The sequence below is a fragment of the Sus scrofa genome, chromosome 9, assembly GCF_054392235.1.
Source record: "Sus scrofa isolate SSC_HxYL_T2T_F1_AM1 chromosome 9, Sscrofa_HxYL_maternal_Yorkshire_Landrace_v2.0, whole genome shotgun sequence".
Classification (NCBI taxonomy): domain Eukaryota; kingdom Metazoa; phylum Chordata; class Mammalia; order Artiodactyla; family Suidae; genus Sus; species Sus scrofa.
Genome location: NC_139391.1, coordinates 1795872 through 1821705, shown reverse-complemented (window position 1 = coordinate 1821705; position 25834 = coordinate 1795872). Strand labels below are relative to the sequence as shown.

Below are 25834 nucleotides of genomic sequence, written 5' to 3'. Positions count from 1 at the left end.
GCCAAGACATGGAAACAACCTAAATGTCCATCGGCAGAGGAGTGGATCAAGAAGATGTGGTCCATATACACAATGGAATATTACTCAGCCATTAACAGGAATGAAATACCGGCATTTTTAGCAACATGGATGGACCTAGAAATTATCATGCTAAGTGAAGTCAGCCATACAGTGAGACACCAACAATAAATGCTTTCACTGACATGTGGAATCTGAAAGAAGGACAGACTGAACTTCTTTGCAGAACAGATGCTGACTCACAGACATTGAAAAACATATGTCTCTGTAGGAGACAAGTTTGGGGCATGGGGGGATGTGCTTGGGTTATGGGATGGAAATCCTGCGAATGATCCTTATACAACTACAGATGTGATAAATTCATTTGAGTAATAAAAAAATGAAAATACTCTAAAAAATAAAATAAAATAAACTTCATTGCATGCTTCAGTGTTAATATTTCATATACCTTCATGACTATCCTAAGATATAAATGCTTTTATCATGAACATATTTCAAATAAGGAAAGTATGGTTTAGAGAGATACTTAATTTGTCAAAGATCATATACCTGGTAAGTGTACCATATGTGTAGCATATGTACAGAAAGAGGGTGAGAGTCTCAAACCCCATTTGCTTGACTAGTTGATATTAATTTTTCCCTAGTGCACGTACCCTAGCATGGCTTTCAAGGTCTTGTCCATACCCTCATTTCCTGCCCCTGAAGATGGTGAACAAAACAGCAAATTTCTAAAAAATGCCAGCTGAGAGTCTAAGAGAAAGAAAGGGGAGGGAGTGGGAGGGACTGGGAGCTTGGGGTAAATAGATGGAGAATTTTGACTTTGGGATGGATTAGCAATGGGCTCCATCTCTGTAGCACTGGGAACTCTGTCTAATCAACTATGATGGACCACAACATGTGAGAAAAAAGAATGTATACATGTACGTGTAACTGGGTCACCATGCTGTGCAGTAGAAAATATATAAAGAAATAAAAATTTTAAAAAAGGAAAATCATTAAAATTTATACTAAAAATATCCCATTAGGATGGAAATCAAACAATTTCTATGAGTGAATTCTTAATGAAGTTTTCTCAAATGCAATGTAGTTTTTTTAAAAGTGTATACTTAAATTACTAGTCTTCTATGTTTGAGTCAAAACCATGTTCTGAAAGTAGTTTATCTTAACAGGACATCCTCATACATATTTTAAGATATGAAAAGTTACATGCCAAAGTGTTACCATCGGTTGTTACCACAATGGAATAAGTAAAATTATGGGGAGATGATAAAAAAAAAGAAAGCCTCATTTTCTCATATTAGATACCACCTTAATTTATTTTAGAATCAGATCACATGACATACATCAGTGGCCACCTATTAAGGGTCATATCAATCTCTAAAGGAGAGCTTTGTCAAAGCAGGACATCTCCACTCACATCTACCACATGTTCTTGGTAGGCCGCTACAAAGAATTCTCCAGAACATGAGGGTACACACACTATTCATAGGGTTTATCATCAATTCTTCTTGAGGACTTTTATCTTGTATGTTATTTTTCATATATTTTGATGCTAATTTCCTATGTTTTAAAAATACCTTCCAGCAGTAAAGTAAAGACAGAAGGTTATGTCAATATGACATTATCTCCCTTCACCTCTATCACCCTCTCAGGCAGTGGAGAAGAAGATGCCTAGGACATTTTTTTCAGACTTTATATTTGTACTTCACAAGCATTACTCTTTTTACTACCACAGTCTTTGCCTCAAGTTTGCCATCCTAGTCTCTGTTTGCTGTTTTCCAATGCTTCCCCAATACTGTTTTCTGTGTTCCAACACTACAGGAATAGGAAATTGACAGCATTCTTAATTCTTAGATTATCTCTGCACATATTTCCTTCAATATTTTAAAATGGGCTATTAATATCTACAAATACTTGATTATTAGAAGACATAAAATAATACTTACCACAAAGAGAAAAGCTATAATGTTATGCTCTAAGGAAAAAATCACTTTCTATTCTATTAACTTCATGAGGAATTCAGCTAGCAGCATTTAGAATTTTACAACTCAGATGAGCATTCTGCAGTAATTTCATTTGTCTCATAATTCAGGCATAAATTTTAAGACAATTTTTTTCATTGAAATAATGCCTGAAATGAGTCCCACCTACCCCAACATTAGTCTCATAACATAAGAGGTTGTGTCTTCTCCATTCCTTAAAATGGAGCTCATAGTATAAATTTCTTAATAAGCATCCTCTGACAAGTTGAGACCACTGTCTTGAAAGAACTGCTTTAAATATGAGGCGGGAGACAAGATGGCAGAGGAGTAGGGGGACACACTCGCCCTCTCCCACAAACACAACAAAAAAAGCACATCTACAGAATAAATGACTCACACAGAACAGCAACCAATCGCTGGCAGAAGAACCTAAACTCCAATAACGGCAAGAAGTCGTGACATTATTGGGCAGAACCGGAGAAAAGAGGAGAGTGAGAGAAGGTGAATCCGAGCGGGATGGGTGTTCCTGAAAGGGAACTGAGGAGGAGAAAGGGATCCCGCATGCTGAAAAGTCACCTACGTGGGGGAAAGATCAAAAGAACCAGAGGAATCTCCAGATGCAGAGAAGAGTGTAGCAGTAAGTTGGAGTACTGAAAAGCCAATCAAGAACCGAACGGACCATCTGAACTATGGGCACAGTCACCAAAAATGAGACACCTGGGTGGGGGCTGGGCACCGAGTCCTTGGCTCCAGAGGTTAGTCCCCGGGAAAGGGCTGGGGGGGTGCGGCAGAGTGGAGACTGCTTGGGAGGTCTAGAAATTGGTCTGTCAAGTTTGACGGGGCAGAGACTGCCTGGGAGACTAGAAAACAAAGCTGTCACAGAGGAAGGGAGCAATACTCTAGGGGCGGGGAAATGGAAAGCCACATCAGAGGGAACCTGGGAGAAGAGCCTGGTCTGCGCCCCTGCTGGGGAGGGGAGAGAAGAAGGGGTGTGTCCTCATAGAATACTCCCCATGCCACAGCAAGCTTACAGGCCTGCTAGCTAGCTGAAAGCTGTGCTTCCCAGTGCATCCCCACCCACAATCCCCACCACCCTCAATGCTCTCGCTGGACCTGGGGCTGCCTGCCATCCAGGAGGGCTGGCCTCAACAATTGTCTGAAGCCTGTGTGTCCCTGCACAGGCTTGCTTGCCCTTTGGAGGGGTTACACTTCCTTAGGCAGCACCAAACACCACCGCCCCAGAGAAAAGGCCTGCAGCCCAGAAAAGCTAGAACAAGCCTAGCCAGGCCGTGAAAAGATCTGCCTAATTCTTGGACGGTTTTTCTGAGTTGGGCTGCCCTGGGGAGGAGCCTCTTGGGTTTCCAGCGGCATTGCTATCCACCCAAGCCCTCAGGGGGTGCCCCACTCCCATGGAATAGCTGCTCAGCACCAGCCCCCTGGAGGAGCCCCTACAGCCCAGAAAATTGGCAACAAGCTTAGCAAGAATGTGAAAAGGTCTGCCTATATTCTCAGGCCATCCTTCTGAGTTGGGCTGTGCTAGGGAAGAGCCTCTTAGGTTCTCAGTGACCCAGATAGCTGCTCCAGCCCCCAGGGGGTGCTGCACTCCTGAGGAACAGCTGCCCAACACCGCCAACCCCCTGCAAGAACCCCACAGCCTCAAAACACCAGAGCAAGCTCTGCATGACCAAGTGAAATCTGCTACCATCGTGGTGTGGACCTCCCAGTCCTGTCTGCCCTCAGGAAGTCCTCCTTTGCTTCAAAGAAACACTGTTAGCCCCATCAACACTCCAGAAAAGCCACACTGCCTCAAAAAAGATTGACCAACAACGCCAGCCCTCAGGAAACATTCCACAGCAGTGACAAGGCAAACACTGCCCGATCACGGAGAGTACAATTCCCTCAGGAGAAAGAAAACAACAAGTAAGATGAAGAAGCTGAGAAACCACCCCCAGTCAAACCAACAGGAGAACTCACCTAAAACAGTCAACAATGAAACAGATCTCTGCAGTCAGACAGACCTGGAGTTCAAAAGAGAAATAGTGAAAATACTGAAGGAATGAAGAGAAGATATGAACAGTAATGCAGATACCCTCAGAAAGGAACTAGAAAATATAAGGAGGAGCCAAGAAAAACTAGAACATTCACTTGCAGAAATTCAAACTGAACCAAGGGCAGTAAAAACCAGAATGAATAATGCAGAAGAACGAATCAGTGATATGGAAGATAGAATAACGGAAATCACTCAATCCGGTCAACAGACAGAAAACCGAATCAAAAAACTGGAAAGCCATATAAGAGACCTATGGGATAATATAAAGTGGGCCAATCTACACATAATAGGAATTCCAGAAGGAGTAGAAAAAGATAAAGGAATGGAAAATATATTTGAAGAAATTATTGCTGGAAACTTCCCAAATCTAAAGGATACTGGATTCAAGATACAGGAAGCACAGAGGGCCCCAAACAAACTGAACCCAAATAGACCCACACCAAGACACATCATAATAAAAATGGCAAACGTTAGTGATAAAGAGAGGATCCTAAAGGCAGCAAGAGAAAAACAGAATGTTACCTACAAGGGAACCCCCATAAGATTATCAGCTGATTTCTCTACAGAAACACTACAGGCCAGGAGGGAATGGCAAGAGATATTTAAAGTGCTAAAAGGAAAAAATACACAACCTAGAATACTCTATCCAGCAAGAATATCATTTAAAATAGAAGGGGAAATAAAAATTTTTTTCCAACAAACAAAAGCTAAAAGAATACAGCAACACAAAACCCAGGTTAAAGGAAATATTGAAAGGGCTTCTCTAAACCGAAAAGAAAGGAAAGAAAGGGAAGAAAAAAGAAAAAAAAAAAGAAGAAGAGGAAGAACTAGGACTGAGTAAACTGCAATCAGAGAGCAGTCACTCAAATAAGCCAGCATACAGATTTAATCATGAACATGCTTCAAACAAAATAAAATTAAAAAGAAAAATATAAAAAAGAGTCATCAAAACCATAAAATGTGGGAAAGGGATGTTAGGAAGTAAATAAACCTTTTTGTTCGTTTGTTTGTATGTTTCTCCTCTTAATTTTAATATAGTAATGAAGTGTTTGAACTTACAGGACCATCAGGCTAAAACACACAATTATGGGAAGGGGTTAGCATACTTAAAAAACAGAGCAACCACAAGCCAAAACCAAATATTGCATTTGCAAAAAATGAAAAAAAATACATTCAAGCAGATAATAGAGGAGATCATCCAACCAGAAAAAAAAAAAGAGAATGGAAGAATGGAGAACCACATAATCAACTAGAACACAAGATTCAAATGGCAATAAATAATCATCTATCAATTATCACCTTAAATGTCAATGGACTGAATGCCCCAATCAAAAGACACAGAGTGGCTGAGTGGAGAAAAAGGCAAAAACCTTCAATATGCTGCCTACAAGAAACTCACCTTAGGACAAAAGATACATATAGATTGAAAGTGAAAGGGTGGGGAAAAATATTTCACGCCAATAGACATGACAGAAAAGCTGGAGTCGCAATGCTCATATCAGACAAAATAGATTTTAAAACAAAAGACATAAAGAAAGACAAAGAAGGACACTATTTAATGATTAAGGGATCCATCCAAGGAGAGGATGTTAGTATCGTCAACATATATGCCCCAAATATAGGAGCACCCAGATACATACAACAAATATTAACAGACATAAAGGGAGATATTGATGAGAATACAATCATAGTAGGAGACCTTAATATCCCCCTCACATCAATGGACAGATCCTCTAGACAGAAAACCAATAAAGCAACAGAGATCCTAAAGGAAACAATAGAAAAGTTAGACTTAATTGATATCTTCAGGACAAGGACTCTACATCCAAAAAAATCAGAATACACATTCTTCTCAAATGCTCATGGAACATTCTCAAGAATTGACCACATATTGGGACATAAAACGAATCTCAATAAATTTAGGAGCATAGAAATTATCTCAAGTATCTTCTCTGACCACAATGCCATGAAATTAGAAATCAACCATGGGAAAAGAAATGAGAAAAAACCTACTACATGGAGACTAAACAACATGCTACTAAAAAACCAATGAGCCAATGAGGAAATCAAGAAGGAAATTAAAAACTACCTTGAAACAAATGATAATGAAGACACAACCTCTCAAAATCTATGGGATGCTGCGAAAGCAGTGCTCAGAGGGAAATTTATAGCGATACAGGCCTTTCTCAAAAAAGATGAAAGATCCCAAATGGACAACTTAACCCTCCACCTAAACGAATTAGAAAAAGAACAAAAAAGTCCTAAAGTCAGCAGAAGGAAGGAAATTATAAAGATCCAAGAAGAAATCAATAAAATAGAGACTCAAAAAACAATAGAGAAAATTAATAAAACCAAGAGCTGGTTCTTTGAAAAGGTGAACAAAATTGACAAACCCCTGGCCAGACTCACTAAAAAGAGGAGAGAAAGAACCCAAATCACCAAACTTATAAATGAAAAAGGAGAAATCACAACGGATACAGCAGAAATACAAAAAACCATAAGAGAATACGATGAACAACTATACGACCACAAGTTAGACAGTCTGGAAGAAATGGACAATTTTCTAGAATCTTACAGCCTGCCAAAACTGAATCAAGTAGAAACAGACCAACTGAACAGACCGATCACTAGAAATGAAATTGAAGAGGTCATAAAATCACTCCCTACAAATAAAAGTCCAGGACCAGATGGCTTCACAGGCAAATTCTATCAAACATATAAAGAGGAATTGGTGCCCATCCTCCTTAAACTCTTTCAAAAGGTTGAAGAAGAAGGAATACACCCAAAGACATTCTATGATGCCACCATCACCCTCATTCCAAAACCAGACAGACATACCACCAAAAGAGAAAACTACCGGCCAATATCATTGATGAATGTAGATGCAAAAATTCTCAACAAAATCTTAGCCAACTGAATCCAACAACATACCAAAAAAAATTATACACCATGACCAGGTAGGGTTCATCCCAGGTTCACAAGGATGGTTCAACATACGCAAATCAATCAGCACCATACACCACATTAACAAAAGAAAAGTCAAAAATCATATGATACTCTCAATAGATGCAGAAAAAGCATTTGACAAAGTCCAACATCCATTCATGATCAAGACCCTCGCCAAAGTGGGTATAGAGGGAACATTCCTGAATATAATCAAAGCCATTTATGAGAAACCCACAGCAAATATAATCCTCAATGGGGAAAAACTGAAAGCCTTCTCACTCAAATCTGGAACAAGACAGGGATGCCCACTCTCACCACTGCTCTTCAACATCGTTTTGGAAGTCCTAGCCACAGCAATTAGACAAACAAAAGAAATAAAAGCATCCATATAGGAAGAGAAGAGATAATACTGTCAATGTATGCAGATGACATGACACTATACCTAGAAAACCCTAAGGACTCAACCCCAAAACTCCTTGAACTGATTAATAAATTCAGCAAAGTAGAAGGATATAAGATTAACATTCAGAAGTCAGTTGCATTTCTGTATACCAGCAATGAAACATTAGAAAAGGAATACAAAAATACGATACCTTTTAAAATTGCACCTCACAAAATCAAATACCACGGAATACACCTGACCAAGGAGGTAAAGGTCCTATATGCCGAGAACTATAAAACTTTAATCAAAGAAATCAAAGAAGATGTAAAGAAATGGAAAGATATTCCATGTTCCTGGATTGGGAAAATCAATATTGTAAAAATGGCCATCCTACCCAAAGCAATCTACAGATTCAATGCAATCCCCATCAAATTACCCAGGACATTTCTCACAGAACTAGAACAAACAATCCCAACATTTATATGGAACAGGAAAAGACCCAGAATCGCCAAAGCAATCCTGAGAAACAAAGACCAAGCAGGAGGCATAACTCTCCCAGACTTCAAGAAATACTACAAAGCCACAGTCATCAAAACAGTGTGGTACTGGTATCAAAACAGACAGACAGACCAATGGAACAGAAGAGAGAATCCAGAAATAAACCCTGACACCTATGGTCAATTAATCTTTGACAAGGGAGGCAAGAACATAAAATGGGAAAAGGAAAGTCTATTCAGCAAGCATTGCTGGGAAACCTGGACAGCTGCATGCAAAGCAATGAAACTAGAACACACCCTCACACCATGCACAAAAATAAACTCCAAATGGCTGAAAGACTTAAATATATGACAGGACACCATCAAACTCCTAGAAGAAAACATAGGCAAAACACTCTCTGACATCAACATCATGAATATTTTCTCAGGTCAGTCTCCCAAAGCAATAGAAATTAGAGCAAAAATAAACCCATGGGACCTCATCAAACTGAAAAGCTTTTGCACAGCAAAGGAAACCCAAAAAGAAAACAAAAAGACAACTTACAGAATGGGAGAAAACAGTTTCAAATGATGCAACTGACAAGGGCTTAATCTCTAGAATATATAAGCAACTTATACAACCCAACAGCAAAAAAACCAATCAATCAATGGAAAAATGGGCAAAAGGCCTGAATAGACATTTCTCCAAAGAAGATATACAGATGGCCAACAAACACATGAAAAAATGCTCAACATCGCTGATTATAACAGAAATGCAAATCAAAACTACCATGAGATACCACCTCACACCAGTCAGAATGGCCATCATTAATAAATCCACAAATAACAAGTGCTGGAGGGGCTGTGGAGAAAAGGGAACCCTCCTGCACTGCTGGTGGGAATGTAAGCTGGTACAGCCACTATGGAGAACAGTTTGGAGATCCCTTAGAAATCTATACATAGAACTTCCATATGACCCCGCAATCCCACTCTTGGGCATCTATCCAGACAAAACTCTCCTTAAAAGAGACACATGCACCCGCATGTTCATTGCAGCACTATTCACAATAGCCAGGACATGGAAACAATCCAAATGTCCATCAACAGATGATTGGATTCGAAAGATGTGGTATTTATACACAATGGGATACTACTCAGCCATAAAAAAAGAATGACATAATGCCATTTGCAGCAACATGGATGGAACTAGAGAATCTCATCCTGAGTGAAATGAGCCAGAAAGACAAAGACAAATACCATATGATATCACTTATAACTGGAATCTAATATCCAGCACAAATGAACATCTCCTCAGAAAAGGAAATCATGGACTTGGAGAAGAGACTTGTGGCTGCCTGATGGGAGGGGGAGGGAGTGGGAGGGATCAGGAGCTTGGGCTTATCAGACACAACTTAGAATAGATTTACAAGGAGATCCTGCTGAATAGCATTGAGAACTATGTCTACATACTCATGTTGCAACTGAGCAAAGGTGGGGGAAAAATGTAATTGTAATGTATACCTGTAAGGATAACTTGATCCCCTTGCTGTACAGTGGGAAAATAAAATAAATAAATAAATAAATAAATATGAGGGGTGTGTGCTTTGTGGAACTTAAACACAATATAATGTCCTCAAAAATGGTTTAAAATCCTGATCTTCCAAAGAGAATTTTTAGTGATGTTTGCAGGTATAATTCTGAATAACAATGGAAGCTGGAAACGCAACTCGCTAAAAATCTTCGCATATAGAGTATTTCCTCAAGGATATTTTATTTCTTACACAATGGAAAAATGGGCAACAGACCTGAATAGATATTTCTCAAAAGAAGATATACAGATGGCCAACAAGAACAGAAAAAATGCTCAATATCATTGAATATTAGAGAAATGCAATTTGAAACTACAGTGAGTTACCACCTCACACCAGTTAGAGTGGCTATCTTTCACAAGACAACAAATGACAAATGGTGGAGAGGATGTGGAGAAAAGGGCACCCTCCTTCACTGTTGGTGGGAACATACAACCACTACGGAGAACAGGATGGAGGTACCTCAGAAAACTAAATATAGAACTACAATATGACCCAGCAATTCCACTCCTGGGCATATATCTGGACAAGACTACAATTCAAAAAGATACATGTACTCATATTTTCATCGCAGCACTAGTCACAAAATCCAAGACATGGAAGCAACCTAAATATCCATCAACAGATGAATGGATTAAGAATATGTGGGGTTTGTGTGTGTATGTGTGTGTATATAAAATGGAGTAGTATACATTCATAAAAAGACAATGCCATTTTCAGCAACATGGTTGGAGCTAGATATGCTCACACTTAGTGAGGTATATCAGAAGGAGCAAGACAAATACCATATGATATCACTTATATGGAATAGTGATGTGGAGTCTAAAATATGGCACCAACGACCTATTTGCAAAACAGAAAGAAATTTTGGACTTGGATGGCCAACTTGTGTTTGCCAGCATGGAGATGGGGGGGATAGAGAAGAGCTGACAATGGAGTCTGGGGGTGGTAGTTACAGAATGTTGCATTTAGAACTGATGGGTGATGGGCTTTTGCTGTACAGCACAGGGCAATGTATCAGTCACTTGGGTAATAACCTGATGGATAATGAAAAAAAATGGGTGTGTACATGTGACTGGGTCACTATACTGTACAATGGAAATTTAATGAACATTGTAAATCAACTATTCTACTACTAATAAAATAGTTTACAATCAATTGGCCTGCATGTACAGGGGTGTTTCCACTACATATGTGGATTTATTTATGGAATGTCTTTTTTGTTTCTGTAATCTATATGTCTATACTTTCCCCAATATTGTACTGTCTTGACTATTTAGTTTTATGGTAAGTCTTGAAGTCATGTAGTAGAAACACGCCAACTCTATTTTTTGCTTATTAATATTACTTTCACTATTCTGATTAGTTTGCACAGTCACAGAGTATCAGACTGTGTATTTATACAGAAAGTTCTTATAGAATTTTGATTTATATTGCACCAAATCCATATATCAATTTTAGGAGAATTGGTTCCTTAAGAGTTTTGAGTCTTCCAATCCATGATCTTGGTATACCTCACTCCATTTATTTATAACTTTTTTATTTCTATCAGCAGTATTCTATCATTTTCAGTAAAACTTTAAAAATATTTATTCTTAAATATTTATGCTTTTTAACATATCATAGGATTTTTTAATCTTTCCATTGCTTATTAAGCTATATAAAGAATAATCCTTCTGGGTATTCTGTTTGCATTCTGTGATCTTATTAATGAGTTATACTATATGTTTTGTAGATTTCATAGAGATTCCTGCATGAATTTCATTTTCTGATGGAGATAGTTTTACTTTTTTGTGTTTCATTTTTATACTTAAATAATTTTATTACCTTATTTCAATAACTGGGATCTTCAGACCAGTAAGAACATAAAATGGGGAAAAGACAGTCTTTTCAGCAAGAATTGCTGGGAAACCTGGACAGCCACATGCAAATCAATGACACTAGAACACACCCTCACACCATGCATGAAAATAAGCTCAAAATGACTGAAAGACTTAAATAGAAGACAAGACACCATCAAACTCCTGGAAGAGAACATAGGCAAACATTCTCTGACATTAACCTTACAAATGCTTTCTCAGGTCAGTCTCCCAAAGCAATAGAAATAAAAGCAAAACTAAACCAATGGGACCTAATCAAACTGACAATCTTTTGCATGGCAAATGAAACCAAAAAGAAAACTGACAGAATGGAAGAAAATAGTGTCAGATGTGGCAACTCACAAGGGCTTCATCTATAAAATACATAAACAACTTTTAAAACTCAACAGCAAAAAAGCCAACAACCCAATGGAAAAATGGGCAAAACACCTGAATAGACATTTCTCCAAGGAAGATATACAGATGGCCAACAAGCACTTGAAACAATGCTCAACATCCCTGATTATTAGAGAAATGCAAATCAAAACTAGCATGAGATACCACCTCACACCAGTGAGAATGGCCATCATTAATAAGTCCACAAATGACAAGTGCTGGAGAGGGTATACAGAAAAGGGAACCCTCCTGCACTGTTAGGGGGAATGTAAGTTGGTACAACCACTATGGAAAACAGTGTAGAGATACATTAGAAATCTATACATAGAACTACCACAGCAATCCCATTCTTGGGCATATATCCGGACAAAACTTGCTTTTAGAAAGACACATGCACCTGCGTGTTCATTGCAGCACTATTCACAATACCTGAGACATGGAAACAACCCAAATGTCTGCTGACAGATGATTGGATTAGGAAGATGTGATATATATACAGTGGATATACTACTCAGACATAATAAAGAACAAAATAAGCCATTTGCAGCAACATTGGTGGAACTAGAGACTCTCATCCTGAGTGAAGTAAGTCAGAAAGAGAAAGAAATACCATATAATATCACTTATATCTGGAATCTAATATAAGGCACAAATGAACCTTTCCACAGAAAAGAAAACCACGGACTTGGAGAATAGACTTGTGGATGCCAAGGGGGAAGGGGAGGAAGTGGGATGGACTGGGAGCTTGGGGTTAACAGATCCATACTATTGCCTTTGGGATGGATTAGTAATGAGATCCTGTTGGGTAGCACTGGGAACTCAGTCTAGTCACTTATGATGGAACACGTAATGTGAGAAAAAAGAATGTATACATGTATGTGTGACTGGGTCACCATGCTGTACAGTAGAAAAAAATAATAGTAATAAAAGCTTTTATATATGTATATATAAATATTGTATATATAATTATATATATATAACTGATGAGGCTGGACAAACTTGTTCTCCCCCAAATATAAATTAAGACATTCCATATTTTACTGTTAAGATCGAGGTTAACTAAAAGTTTTTCATACGTGCTCTCTATCAGATATTGCTGTGGGTATTCATGTTTGTTTCTTCGCTTTTCCTGCCTTCCTTTGGATTATGTGAATTAAAAATATCTCATTTAAAATTTTCATTGGCATTTTAGGCATATTTCTTGCATTACATCTTCAGTGGTTACTTCAGGGTAAGAATACATTCTCCCAAATATTCAGTTTACCTAGAGTTACTAACAGTGTAATTTACATAAAATATAGAAACCCTGAGATTCTACATGTTGATTTTCCTCCTTCCATCTTTATGTTATACTTTTCAGACATATGTCTCAAATCTCTCTACATAAAGTCCCCACTAGACAATGTTACTTTTTAATATGGTGAGTTTTACGTATTTTAAAAAGAAGAGGAATACAATATGTTTCTCTATTAAACCAATATTAAACCATATTTACCAACATAAACCAATATTAAAATAATATTTACCATTTTAGATTCTCTTCATTCATTCCTGAAAATCAGTTTGTCTTATCAACCTCAATGCTATGTGATAACGTGAGAAAAAAGAATGTGTATATGCATGTGTGACTGGGTCAGCTTGCTGTGCAGTAGAAAATTGATAGAACACTGTAAAGAAGCTATAATGGAAAAAATAAAAATCATTATTAAAAAAATGTCAGTGCCATGGGAACACTGGCTTGATTGCCATGGGAGTGTGAAAAGACCAGAAGTTGCCTTTTAGAATTGACCATCTGATGAGTAGGCGGAGAATGCATATGCACTGACTCCCAGGCCCCCCTGGCTGGGGTTGCCCCAGCCTTCCCTGGTTGGGGTTCCCTAGCATCCCCTGGCTTGGGTTCCCCTGGGCCATAACTGCTTCCACATCCTCGAGGTCCTTGTCTTGGGGCCACCAGCCTGCCAATGGCTTCCCAGATGCCTGGGGTTTCAGAGAAGGACTGGGGCAAGCATTAGAGAGGAGCTGTTAGGGAGTTCCCATCATGGTGCAGTGGTTAACAAATCTGACCAGGAACCATGAGGTTGCAGGTTCGATCCCTGGCCTTGCTCAGTGGGTTAAGGATCTGGCATTGCCGTGAACTGTGGTGTATGTTGTAGCCGCGACTTGAGCCCGTGTTGCTGTGGCTCTTGTGTGGGCTGGTGGATACAGCTCCAATTCGACCCCTAGCCTGGGAACCTCCATATGCCATGGGAAGCAGCCCTAGAAAAGGCAAAAAGACAAATAAATAAATAAAATTAAAAAGAAAATAAAGTGGAGCTGTTAGTCAATAACACTGGAAGGGGGACATTGTCAATGTGAGTCAGAATCATCCAGTACAAGTTGCTTGAACAATCAAGTCTCAGTTCTCCCATCTGATAAGTGAGAATAATGAAAGTACCTACCTCACAAGCTTTTTGAGAGCATTCCATATGTGAAAACTGTTCCTCATAGTTCTTGGCAAAAAGTGAGCCAGGAAAGAATTTTTTTTTTTTTTACCGTTTCATCGATGGCAAATCCCATTGCCTCAAAAGTGAAGGTCCAGGGATTGATATGGGAGATAACAGACCAGGATCAGCAAGAGACTTAGCATGTGATTGCATCTTAGTGTTGAAAAGATCTGGATTCTACCACCACCTACCTACTCACAAAGCACTACTCCGGAGGCAACAGCTTGAGGTTATTGACAGCAAGGGACTCTTTCTTCTCTGCAAGTCATCCAAATCCCTTTTTAAAAATTGAAGCCGAGTTGGTTTACAATATCACATACACTTCTGCTCTACTCAAAGTGATTCACAACTTTTGAAGGTTATATTCCATTTACAGTTATTATGAAAAATTGGCTATATTCCCTGGGTTATACAATATTCCTTGTAGCTTATTTCTCTAACCCTTCCCCTCTCCCCACAGTTAACCTTGTTCTCTATATCTGTGAGTTTGTTTCTTTTTTGTTATATTCACTACTTGGTTTAATTTTTTAAAAATAGTTTAATTTTAAAAAACTATTTTTAAAAAATAGTTCTATTTTTAGTTTTTTGAGACCTCTTCCTACTGTTTGCTACAATGGCTGTACCAATTTACATTCCCTCCAACAGTGTACCGGGGCTCCTGTTTATCCACATTCTAATCAACATTTGTAACTTGTGGTCTTTTTGATGACAGCCCTTCTGACAGGTGTGCAGGGACAGCTCAATGTGGTTTTGATGTGCATTTCTCCAATGGCAACAGTACTTAGGATGTTTTCACATGCCTGTTGCCCATCTGTGTGTTTTCTTTGGAAAAATGTCTATCCAGGTGTTTTGCCCATGTTTTAATTATATGTTTGTTTTTTGATATTACGTTTAGGTCTTTACAACATTTTCAGTTCATTTTTGTATACAGAGTTAGAAAATACTCATTTTATTCTTCTACACGTGTCTGTCCATTTTTCCCAGCACCACTTTTTGAAGAGACTGTCTTTTCTCCATTGCGTATTCTTCTCATCTCTGCTGTAGATCAATTGGCGATAAGCGGATGGGTTTGTTTCTAAGCTCTTTTGTTCAGTTCCATTGATCTATGTGTCTGTTTTGGGGCCACTAATACACTGTTATGACTTCTGTGCTCTATAGTATACTCTCAGGTCAGGGAGTGTAATTCCACCAGATCTGTTCTTCTTTCTCAAGATTATTGTTGATATTTGGGATCTTTTGGGTTTCTACACAGATTTAAATATTTTTTGTTCTTGTTCTGTGAAAATTGCCCTAGGAGTTCCCTTTGTGGCACAGCAGAAATGAATCCAACTGGAATCCATGAGGATGCAAGTTCAATCCCTGACTTGCTTAGTGGGTTGGGGATCTGGCATTGCAGTGAGCTGTGGTGTAGGTTGCAGACACGCCTCAGATCCCACCATTGCTGTGACTGTGGTGTGGGCTGGAAGCTGTAGCGCCCATTTGACCTCTAGCCTGGGAATTTCCATATGCTGAGGGTGCAGCCCTAAAAAGCAAACAAACAAACAAACAAAAAAAGCCCTTGGAGTTTTTGTGGTGTTTACATTGAATCTGTAGATTGCCTTTGGCACTATGCTCATTTTAACAGTAGTTATTGTTCCTGTCCATTAACATGGTATGTCGTTCCAACTGTTCGTGTTGTCTTCAATTTCTTTCATAAATGCCCTAGGGTTTTCTATTTTCTTCTTAAGGTAGGTATTCCTAGGTATTTTATACTTTTTCATATAGTTATAAATGAGATTGTTTTCCTTAATTTCTCTTTAAATAATTCACTAATAATGTGTAAAAATACAGAGTTCCCATTGTGGCACAACAGGGTTGGCAGTGTCTTGGGGGACGGGGATGCAAGTTCAGTCCCTGGTCCACAAGCTTGGTTAAAGATCCAGCATTGCCACGGCTGCTTCGGTCACAATCGTGGGTTGGATTTGATCCCTTGCCCAGGAACTCCATACGCCATGGTGCAGCCAAAAAAGAAAAAAGAAATAAATAAATGCAACAGATTTCATTGTATTAATTTTGTATCCCACAATTTTACCTAATTCATTGTTGATCTCTAGGTGTTTTTAGGATTTTCTTTTTTTTTTCTTTTTTTTTTCTCTTTTTTTTGTCTTTTTGCTATTTCTTTGGGCCACTTCCGCGGCATATGGAGGTTCCCAGGCTAGGGGGTCTAATCGGAGTTGTAGCCGCAGGCCTACGCCAGAGCGGATCTGAGCCGCGTCTGCGACCTACACCACAGCTCACGGCAAAGCCGGATCCTTAACCCACTGAGAAAGGGCAGGGACCAAACCCGCAACCTCATGGCTCCTAGTCGGATTCGTTAACCACTGTGCCATGACGGGAACTCCCCACGGATTTTCTACATATATAATCAAGACCTCTGCATAGAATAGTGACATTTCTATTTCTTCCTTTCCAATTGGATTTTATTTATTTATTTATTTGTTTGTTTGTTTATTTATTTATTTACCTGATACTGTGGCTAGGGCTTCCAATAACGTGTTGCATAAAAGTGGCAGGAGTGGGCATCCTTGCCACGTTCCTGATCCTAGAGGATGTGCTTTCAGCTTTTCCCCAAGGAGTATATTAACTCAGGGCTTATCACATATGACCTTTATTATGTTGAGGGATGTGCCCTCTCTACCCACTTCCTGGAGAGTTTTTATCATAAATGGATATTGAATTTTGTGAAAAGCTTTTTCTGCAACTATTGAGAAGATTATATGATTCATATTCTTCAATTTTTAATGTGCTATATCACATTGATTGATTGGCAGGTATTAAAACCTCTTACATCCCTGAGATAAATACAACTTGCTCATGTTTTATGTTGATTTTGATACATTGCTGGATTTAATTTGCTAATACTTGGGGAATGTTTGCATCTATATTCATCAGGGACATTGACTTATAATTTAGTTTTTTCAGATATTTTTGTCTGATTTTGGTATCAGGGTGATGGTTGTCTTATAGAATAAGTTTAGAAGAACTACTTTTTCCTCAGTTTTTAAGAATAGTTTGAGAAGAATAGTGTTAGCTCCTCTATATCCTTGGTAGAATTCACCTCTGAAGACACCTGGTTCTAGATTTTTGTTGGGAAGTGGTTTTGGGTTTTTTGGGGTTTGTTTTTTTGTTTGTTTGTTTTGTTTTGTTTTGTTTTTCTGGTTCAATTGCACTACTCATAATTGGTCTTTTCATATTTTCTATTCCTTCCTGGATCAGTCTTGGGAGAGTGTACATTTGAAGGATTTGTCCGTTTCTTCTAGGTTGTCCACTTTATAGGCATTCTGTTGTCCCTGGTATGCTCTTAGAATCCTTTGTATTTCTGTGGTGTTCATTGTAATTTCTTCTTTTTCATCTCTGATTGTATTGATTTGCCCAACTATGACTAAATGTTTACCAAATTATTTTAAAGAACCAGCTGTAAGTTTTATTCATCTTTTTTAAAGTTTATATTTGATTTATTTTGCAATTATATATATATATGTAATTGTTTCAAATTGCTAATCCCTTATTATCAGATGGATTTTAACAACCATATGTTTGTACTGTACTCTGTACATGATTATGATTTTTGACATCATATTTTGCATCCAATTGTTTTGTGTAAAAAACTGTTACACAAAACTATTGAGAATATAGACAATTTTACTACTTTTTTCCCTTCCTAATAGTTTTGTGCATGGAGGATTTTCTAAGTGTGTTGTATGCTTGCCTTTCCTGATGAGTTTTCTCCTTTCATAATTTTCATATTTATAGTTGTGACTTTTCTTTTTGGCTTAGAGAATTCACTGTGGCATTTCTCATAAAGCTGATTTGGTATTACTGAACTCTTTGTTTTGGCTTATCTCTAAAACCTTTGATTGCTCCATCAAATCTGAATGAGAGCATTGCCAAGTATAGTAGAGTATTCTTGGTTATAGGTTTTTCACTTTCATCACTGTAGATATACTCTGCCATACCCTTCTTATGTGCAGGGTTTCTGCGGAAATTCAGGTGACAGCATTATGGGAGTTTCCTTCTATATGTGTTGCTTTTCTTTTCCTGCTTTTAGTATTCTCTCTTTGATTTTTGTCATTTTCATTCCAACGTTCTTGGTGTGTTTCTTTCATGTTGATCCTGTTTGGTTCTCTCTGTGATTCAGACGTGGATGGTTGTTTCCTTTCTCAGGGTGAAGAAATTTTCAGTTAGTATGTCTTCAAATATGTCCTCAGAAATTTTCTCTCTTCCTTCTGGCACCTCTGTAACACAAATATTAGTACATTCAGTGTTGTCCCAGAGGTCTCCTAACCTGCTTTCATTTCTTTTCATTCTTTTGTTCTGTTCAGAGCTGGCGATTTGCCCTTCTTTGTTTTCCAGCTCGCTCTTCCATTCTTCTGTATCATTTAGTTTACTGTTGATTCCTTCTAGTGTATTTTTCATTTCCAGTTATTGTATTCTTCATGAAATTGGTTGTTCTTTATATTTTCTAACTCTATGTTTTAAAAGTACAACTTCTCATTTTGTGTATCTGTTTTTTTCTGAGTTCTTTGATCATCTTTATGCTCATTATCCTGAACTTTTTTTGGATAGATTGCCTATCTCCATTTCACTTAGTTCTTCTGGGATTTTATATTTTTCCTTCATTTGAAACAACTTCATCTATCACCTCATTTTGTCTAACTTGCTATTTTTATTTCTATGTATCCAATAGGTTGGTTACATTTCTCAACCTTGAAGAAATGGCCTTTTAAACAAATGTCCTATATTTCCCTGCAGTACACATCCTTCTCATCACCAGAGCCATATGCTCTGGGGGTGTTAACAATTTGGGATTAATGGGTCCTTCTACTGTGGAAGGCTGACTACTGTGGGCAGTTTGGCAGGTGTGTTGGCTCCTGGTATGGTTTGTTGCAAGGCCCTACCTTGCGCAGAGGCTGCTGGTAAGGCCAGGTTATGAGGCAGCTGATCATAAAAACAGAGGGTACCAGAGGGCTAGTACTGAGTTACTGGTGGAGAAGTAGGGTCAGGAGATCATATGTCTAGTGCAGCACGTTGGTGAGAGAGGTGGGTCCTGGGGTCTGGCTACATGGCTCAGGGGTTGTCCAAGCCCCTTCTTACTTTGTAGTTCTCTATTTGATTTTCAAGGGTGTTACTTCATTACCTCTGATATGATAATTAATGTATAGATCTTAAATTTTTTGTTATTTAAAATTCAACTGTACATCAATTACCACCAACAATTCTCCCAAAGTAGCATGTCTTATAAATATCAAAACAAAACACTTATCAATAAACACAAGTTGAATGCATACATCTAAGTTATATTGCTATGCCTGAAGTTTAGTACTGAGTGTTTCTTAATCAGAAATAACAAAATCTTACAATCAATATTTATCCCTATGACAATTTATTATAATTCCTGATAATTGTAAATGAAGACTTTAGAAGCATGTGTAATCACACAGAGAGAAGCAGAAGTCTAATTGGGCCACTTGAGAATTGATCAAATTTGAATGATTAATTGCTTTTGTGTGTGCACTGAGCTGCTCAATGTTCTTATAGAACATAATGACATTTCTTCTGCATTCACATTTGAATCTCTAGATTCTTCAGAGATGTATTCCCAAAGGGAAACAAAAAATAAAGGAAGCTTTATAACCTCAATCACCAGTATTTGTTACAGATAAATGAGTTTTTATTCCAGGAGGTAAGATTTTGGCTTCTGCTAATGAATCTGAAATATATAATTCCATTTAGCATTTGAGAACATTCTTCCTAAAGTTATATCTGTACTCACAATCTATAGATGGGGAGCAGGGCAGATATAATCAAGCAATTGGTAAGCAACATTAGCTGAATTGTTCTTTCATCCATCAATTTCCTGTGAATAAACAGGCATTGTCCATGACAAAGAGCCCTTGCTCATCTACCCATAATGGAAACCCATATGTTATGTTTAAAATAATATTTCACGGAGTTCTCACTGCGCTTCAGTGGGTTAAGAATCTGACTGCTGACGCTCAGGTCGCTGTGGAGGCATGGGTTTGATCCCACCGTGGTGCAGTGGTAAAGGATCTGCTATTGCCACAGCTGTGGCGTAGGTTACATGTGCAGCTCTGGAAATGTCCATTTGTCATGAGATTGGCCATCAAACTTAAAAAATAATAAAATAATATTTCATTCTGCAAAAGTCCAATTAGGAAAAATTGTTCAAGTAGGAATTTTTTTGATGTGTCTGAATAAATGTGTTTTAATTTTGCGTTAAATATCAACCATGCTTCCTGCAAAAGAAATTACATCAATATTTCAAGCTACTTGATTCTAACTATTATTTCTAATTAAAGAATATACAATAGATTTACAATGTGTAACTTTACTTATAACCCTAAATTGAAACTCATTTCTGTTATAGTCTCAATTTTTATTTCTTCTTTAAAAATTTTAAGGTATAGATATTGTGAAATACGTAAGTAACTAGATATTTATTTTATACATAACTGCCAAAAAGCTTAAGGATAATCCATTATCCATTCACTGCAAGGAGTACTGGACTTCATGGTCAGTATTATTTATTGCAGGGTTACTAAAGGAATGGAAAGTCAGAAATTCCTGAGCTTCTTATTTGGACTCTACCAATTGCTACATAAAATTTTGCAACTTACATAACCACCTTTGAATCAGTTTACTCGCTTAAATAATAAACGTAATTGACATTTTTTATGAAAAAATACATAGACTATAAAAATACACATTAAATACATATATCTACCAACCATTCCTACACTATAAATACAGACTAAATTATAAGCATGTAAAAATTTTATCCCTATGCTTGTAATTTAGTAAGCATGTAATAATCGTTAGTTATAACTCAAGACTGTTTTAGAAAACCCGAGACATTTCTTTTACTTTGTTATAATAACCACTGGTCATTTTTGCTATTCTCATCTGTCTTATATTATTAGTTCCTTGACTTTAAATCCACAGTAAGTGCCTTTTTGGAAACACTATAATACAAAAGGTAAAAGAAATTACTTTCAGAAAGTTTTCAGGCATTTATGCTAAAAAAGTTTTAAAAAGAGTTAGGCTCATAATTGCATGTAAATATGAATTGATTCTTGAATATTTTTACAACTTCCTACACAAGAATTATGCACAAAGAATTATAAAATTTATAATTTATTTGATGAATTTTTCTATCACAGATTCATTTTGGTAGCAGCTATGTTATCTCATGAATTCTCTGGGGCACAGAAATCACACTGCAGTGACAGAGTTCATTTTATTGGGCTTAACAAATGACCCAACCCTGCAAACCATCCTCTTCGTGATCATCCTGTGTATCTACCTGGTGACCATATGTGGCAATCTCAGCACAATCATTCTTATCAGATTCTCTCCTCAGCTCCATCATCCAATGTATTTTTTCCTGAGCCACTTGGCCTTTGCTGACATGGGCTGCTCATCTTCTGTCACACCCAATATGCTTGTAAACTTCCTGGTGGAAAGAAATACCATCTCCTATCCTGGATGTGCCACCCAGCTGGGTTCAGGTGCTTTCTTTGGGTCGACGGAGTGCTTCCTTCTGGCTGCCATGGCATATGACCGCTTTGTGGCCATCTGCAACCCACTGCTCTATTCCACGAAGATGTCCACACAAGTCTGTGTTCAGCTACTCATAGTGTCTTACATCGGTGGTATTTTCAATGCTTTCTCTTTTACGATTTCCTTCTATTCTGTACTCTTCTGTGGACCAAATTGGGTCAATCATTTCTTCTGTGATTTTGCCCCCTTGCTGGAACTCTCCTGCTCTGATGTTACTATTCCTGCATTTGTCCCCTCATTTACATCTGGTTCCATCTTTGTGGTCACAGTGGTTGTCATAGCCACTTCCTACATCTACATCCTCATCACCGTCCTGAAGATGCCCTCCACTGAAGGAAGACACAAGGCCTTCTCCACCTGCACCTCCCACCTCACCGCGGTCACTCTGTTCTATGGGACCATCATGTTCATTTACATGATGCCCACGTCCAGCTACTCCACTGACCAGAACAAGGTGGTGTCTGTGTTCTACATGGTGGTGATCCCCATGCTGAACCCCCTCATCTACAGCCTCCGGAACAAGGAGATTAAGGGGGCTCTGAAGAGACAGCTTGGCAGAAAATTATTTTCTTAGTGCAACCTGTTATTTTGAAGTATATGATAAGGAGAAACTGAGTGAGTGTGTTTTAACAATATCCATGGTATGTCATTAGTCAAGACACAATTTTTTAGTAAGTGCAGGGAGTGGATTTTCAGATATCTAATTGAAAACCAGAGATTGATAGTGCCTCATTTTTCCCTTAATAAAATAAAATTATACTTAAGATAAACAAACTGGCTCTCATGAAAACATACTTCACCCACTGAAAATCACTTTAAAATTTCATTTATATATTTTTCCATATTTGTACTGTGACATATATTAGGATTATGATACCACTAAATCTTTATGACTGTGTCCATTTGGAAGAGCAGTTTTCTGGTTATAAGTGTGATAACAAAGGTTTTGAGTGAGTACATTCCAAGAGGAGATGACACGTGGGATCAGACGTTTCTGGAGAGGATCTTGCAGGAAGGTTATCTTTTGAGGAGGGACTTTATGGACCCATGACTTCTCCCATGTTCTCAGTCTCTGGCTCCAGGCAGCACAAAGGGTCCCCAGAGAAAGACAGGAGGAGATGTCCCTGACCAACCTGTGAATTCTGGCAGGTCCAAAGATGACTCCTCTGTGGGAGTAGGTAGGGTCCCTCAACTCCTCGGGGTCTGAGACAAATGAAACGTGTTCATGGTCAGGTCTGCATCCTGCTCATGAAGGCATTGGGTTGGGCCTCCCCTGAATTTGTGACTGCCCCTGGAGAGCCTGAATCAACCTCATGTGCTGACGACAACTGCACTTATTGAGCTTCCTGTCCCCTCTTTCCTATTTCAGGCACAATTCCATCTTTTTTCTGAGAGACTCATGAGGCCTTAATCATCTCACTCACTCGTTTGTTCTTTCATATATTCAAAGATTATGCTGAGTTATTTTTATACTGAAGATATGTTCATAGGCCAGTGGAAATATAAGTGGGAAGAATCTAATCTACCTCTCTTTGTATAATTATCTTATAGCATAAAAGAGATAATAAAACTAACAAGTTAGTGGTTCAGACTATTCAAAGGGGATGCCAGGAATGAAGAAGAAAACAGCAGATAGAGTCATGGAGCTTAACATCCAGGGCAGGCAGTGCCACTGCAGGTCCCACTGGGAAGATAACATCTGAGCAAGGATTCAGGAGGTGAGGACACTGCCTGTTGGATATGGTGTCACCTGTGTACATTTCTGCAAGTCTAATCTTCCCTCACAGGCATACAATTTATCTTTGGGGCTTCTGTTTCAATTATGCCAGGTGTGGTCATTTGAATCCATCCCAAGGTGAGCACAAGCAAAACATAGGTTAGGATGTTCAAGACATTTTAATGTCACTGTAGAGGCTACAGGATAACAAGGAATTGGTTCAGCAGAACTGGGAGAAACCAGGGAACCAACACTAAGGCTTTAGTCATGAGGCCAGTAGGAAGTGTTACCCCCCAGCCCTGGATTTAGTGACTTTGTGGGAGGAACATACATCAAAGCATAGGACGCATTCAGGTGAGAATTCTGACCAATGCACCTCACGTATATACTCAGGATAATGGAAACCCTCCGTGATGAAGTCTTGCCCAGAAGTGCAGCCCTGGCGAGCTAGAGAGTCTCGCGCCTTGAACTTGGCTGTAAGATGGTCAGGGACAGGTTGTGCCTCAGGTGAACTGACTGAGCCAGCAACCTACTCAAGCCACAGTTATTCCTTCCCAACCCTAAAACGCAATATCCAGCACCCAGGGAAAAACAATGACCAGCCCCCCTCCCCCCCAAAAAAAATCAAGGAACCAAAGATATCGTGGAAAGAACAGACATTGGAATTAAGATTTACTTATGGGAATCAATAGACACAGACTATAACATTACAACAAAGGCAATTTGAAAATATACATAATCACTGAAAACCAAAACGAATGACTAAGCTGTATACAAAACAACCCCAAGGAGCTTCGTAACTGGAAACCTCACATGCCCGCATGGGCACCAGGCACTTCTCTCTGGGGAACGTCATCCTCACAGGTCTTTAGTGTCTCCCCAGGGACAGCCCTGGCAGAGGAGCCATCCCGCCTGGGAAGCCTCAGGATCAGAATTGGGACCACTGTATCTCATTCCTTGCCAGTTATAGCGTCAGGTCCCTGCAAGCACCATTTCCAGTTGTGAGAATCCCTGCACTCCGAGAAGCACGAAAGCATGAATGATATATTTCAGAAATTGCCCTCCCTGTCCAGACTTTACAATTAAAGAATCACTTACTCCTTTTTGTACAACCAATGCTGCAGGCAAAACAGATGACATTCTTTTTTTCTTAAGATGTAGGGGAAGCAGAAAGTTCACAAAGGTGAATTTTGTCCTTAGGAAATCAAGGAATTTGTTAACTTTTACCATAGGAGGTAGAGAAGGATTTAAGAAAAGCAGCTGTCAGAATATATTCTTAGAATCCATTCTTGACAATTCAGATGACTTAAGAAATTTATGTTTATCAATATCACATTTAGGATTTATCAAATAAATGCTAAGTGATTTCTTAAATTTAAATTATATTCCTTCTAACTCTATTTTTGTACGTTTGTACACCAAATGGGAGTCATTTTGAAATCAGTCACAATGAGAGGTTTAATTATCACTGTTATGTATTAGCACAATGTTAGGTACCAAGGATTCTTTAATATTTAGCAAGCAATACCTTGCAATTAATACATGCCAAGCCCTAGTCTAAGCACATTATATACATTAACTGGTTTATCTTCACAAAAACCAATGAAGGTGTAATATTATTACTGCTTTAAAAATGAATCATCTATTGCACAGAGACATTAAATAGACTATCCCAAGTCATGCAGCTAGGATGCTGTGGGACCAGCGCTTGAATCCAGAAAGTCTGTGTTCCAGACTCCTCTGTTGAATGGTCACAGCAATCTCCTGACGCTGGTGATATTAACTTACCTCTATTTGCACAGATAATACCGAGTCCTAGAGACAGACAATAGTTTTCCTGAAGGTGTGCAGAGATAGTCAACCGTGTTTCTCGAGAGAGTCCACACACTTGATCTGCTCTCTAAGGCCACAGTCAGTGCACTGACTTCAGGACTGTTACTGCTCTGGAGGAGCGGGGCAGGGTCCTCGAGTCTAAGCTGATCCTCTGTGTCAGTCTTTTCAACAAACTCTACCACCAAGTAGGTCTAGACTGTGAAGCCTCCACAGCAAGGAAGAGAGGGGAAACCCAGCCTGGTCCCCATCTCTCGGAAGTCAGGGGCAGACCCCTCAATGATGTGATCTGACTGGAGGTCTAACCATATGTAAGCACATGTTGACAACAGGCTCATTGGGCATAAGCTAGACGTCCTTATGTGGAGGAATTAAAAAGTCTATCTCTTTATTGTAATCATTGCAGTTAGTGTGTTAACACCAGTCCTAGTTCCATGATCTCATTTTGTAAGGATACTAGAGACATAGAGAAAACCCCAGAAATGT

General features: G+C 38.6%; 2 protein-coding genes across 4 annotated transcripts in view; one reads left to right on the top strand and one right to left on the bottom strand.

Moving 5' to 3' along the window:
- Positions 1-25834, bottom strand: part of OVCH2 (ovochymase 2) — a 500449-nt gene that overhangs the window by 256247 nt on the left and 218368 nt on the right. The window lies entirely within an intron of this gene.
- On the top strand, positions 21422-24811 carry LOC110258511 (olfactory receptor 5P6-like). Of its 3 annotated transcripts, none has more exons than XM_084978175.1 (2): positions 21431-22355; positions 24771-24811. In XM_084978175.1, exons 1-2 carry the CDS (start codon positions 21431-21433, stop codon positions 24809-24811), a joined length of 966 nt encoding a protein of 321 aa, XP_084834301.1. The 3 variants fall into 3 exon arrangements, with proteins under 3 accessions (XP_020937419.2, XP_084834301.1, XP_084834302.1); XM_084978176.1 differs by having other exon boundaries at positions 21599-22336; positions 24763-24798; XM_021081760.2 differs by lacking the exon at positions 24771-24811 and having other exon boundaries at positions 21422-22375.

What these genes read in the sequence shown, in the direction of transcription:
- LOC110258511 (XM_084978175.1), top strand. Translation starts at nt 21,431, where the DNA reads ATGAATTCTCTGGGGCACAGAAATCACACTGCAGTGACAGAGTTCATT. An exon ending in GGCTCTGAAGAGACAGCTTG is followed by an intron (nt 22,356 to 24,770) that starts GCAGAAAATTAT and finishes GAAGGATTTAAG; the next exon opens with AAAAGCAGCTGTCAGAATAT.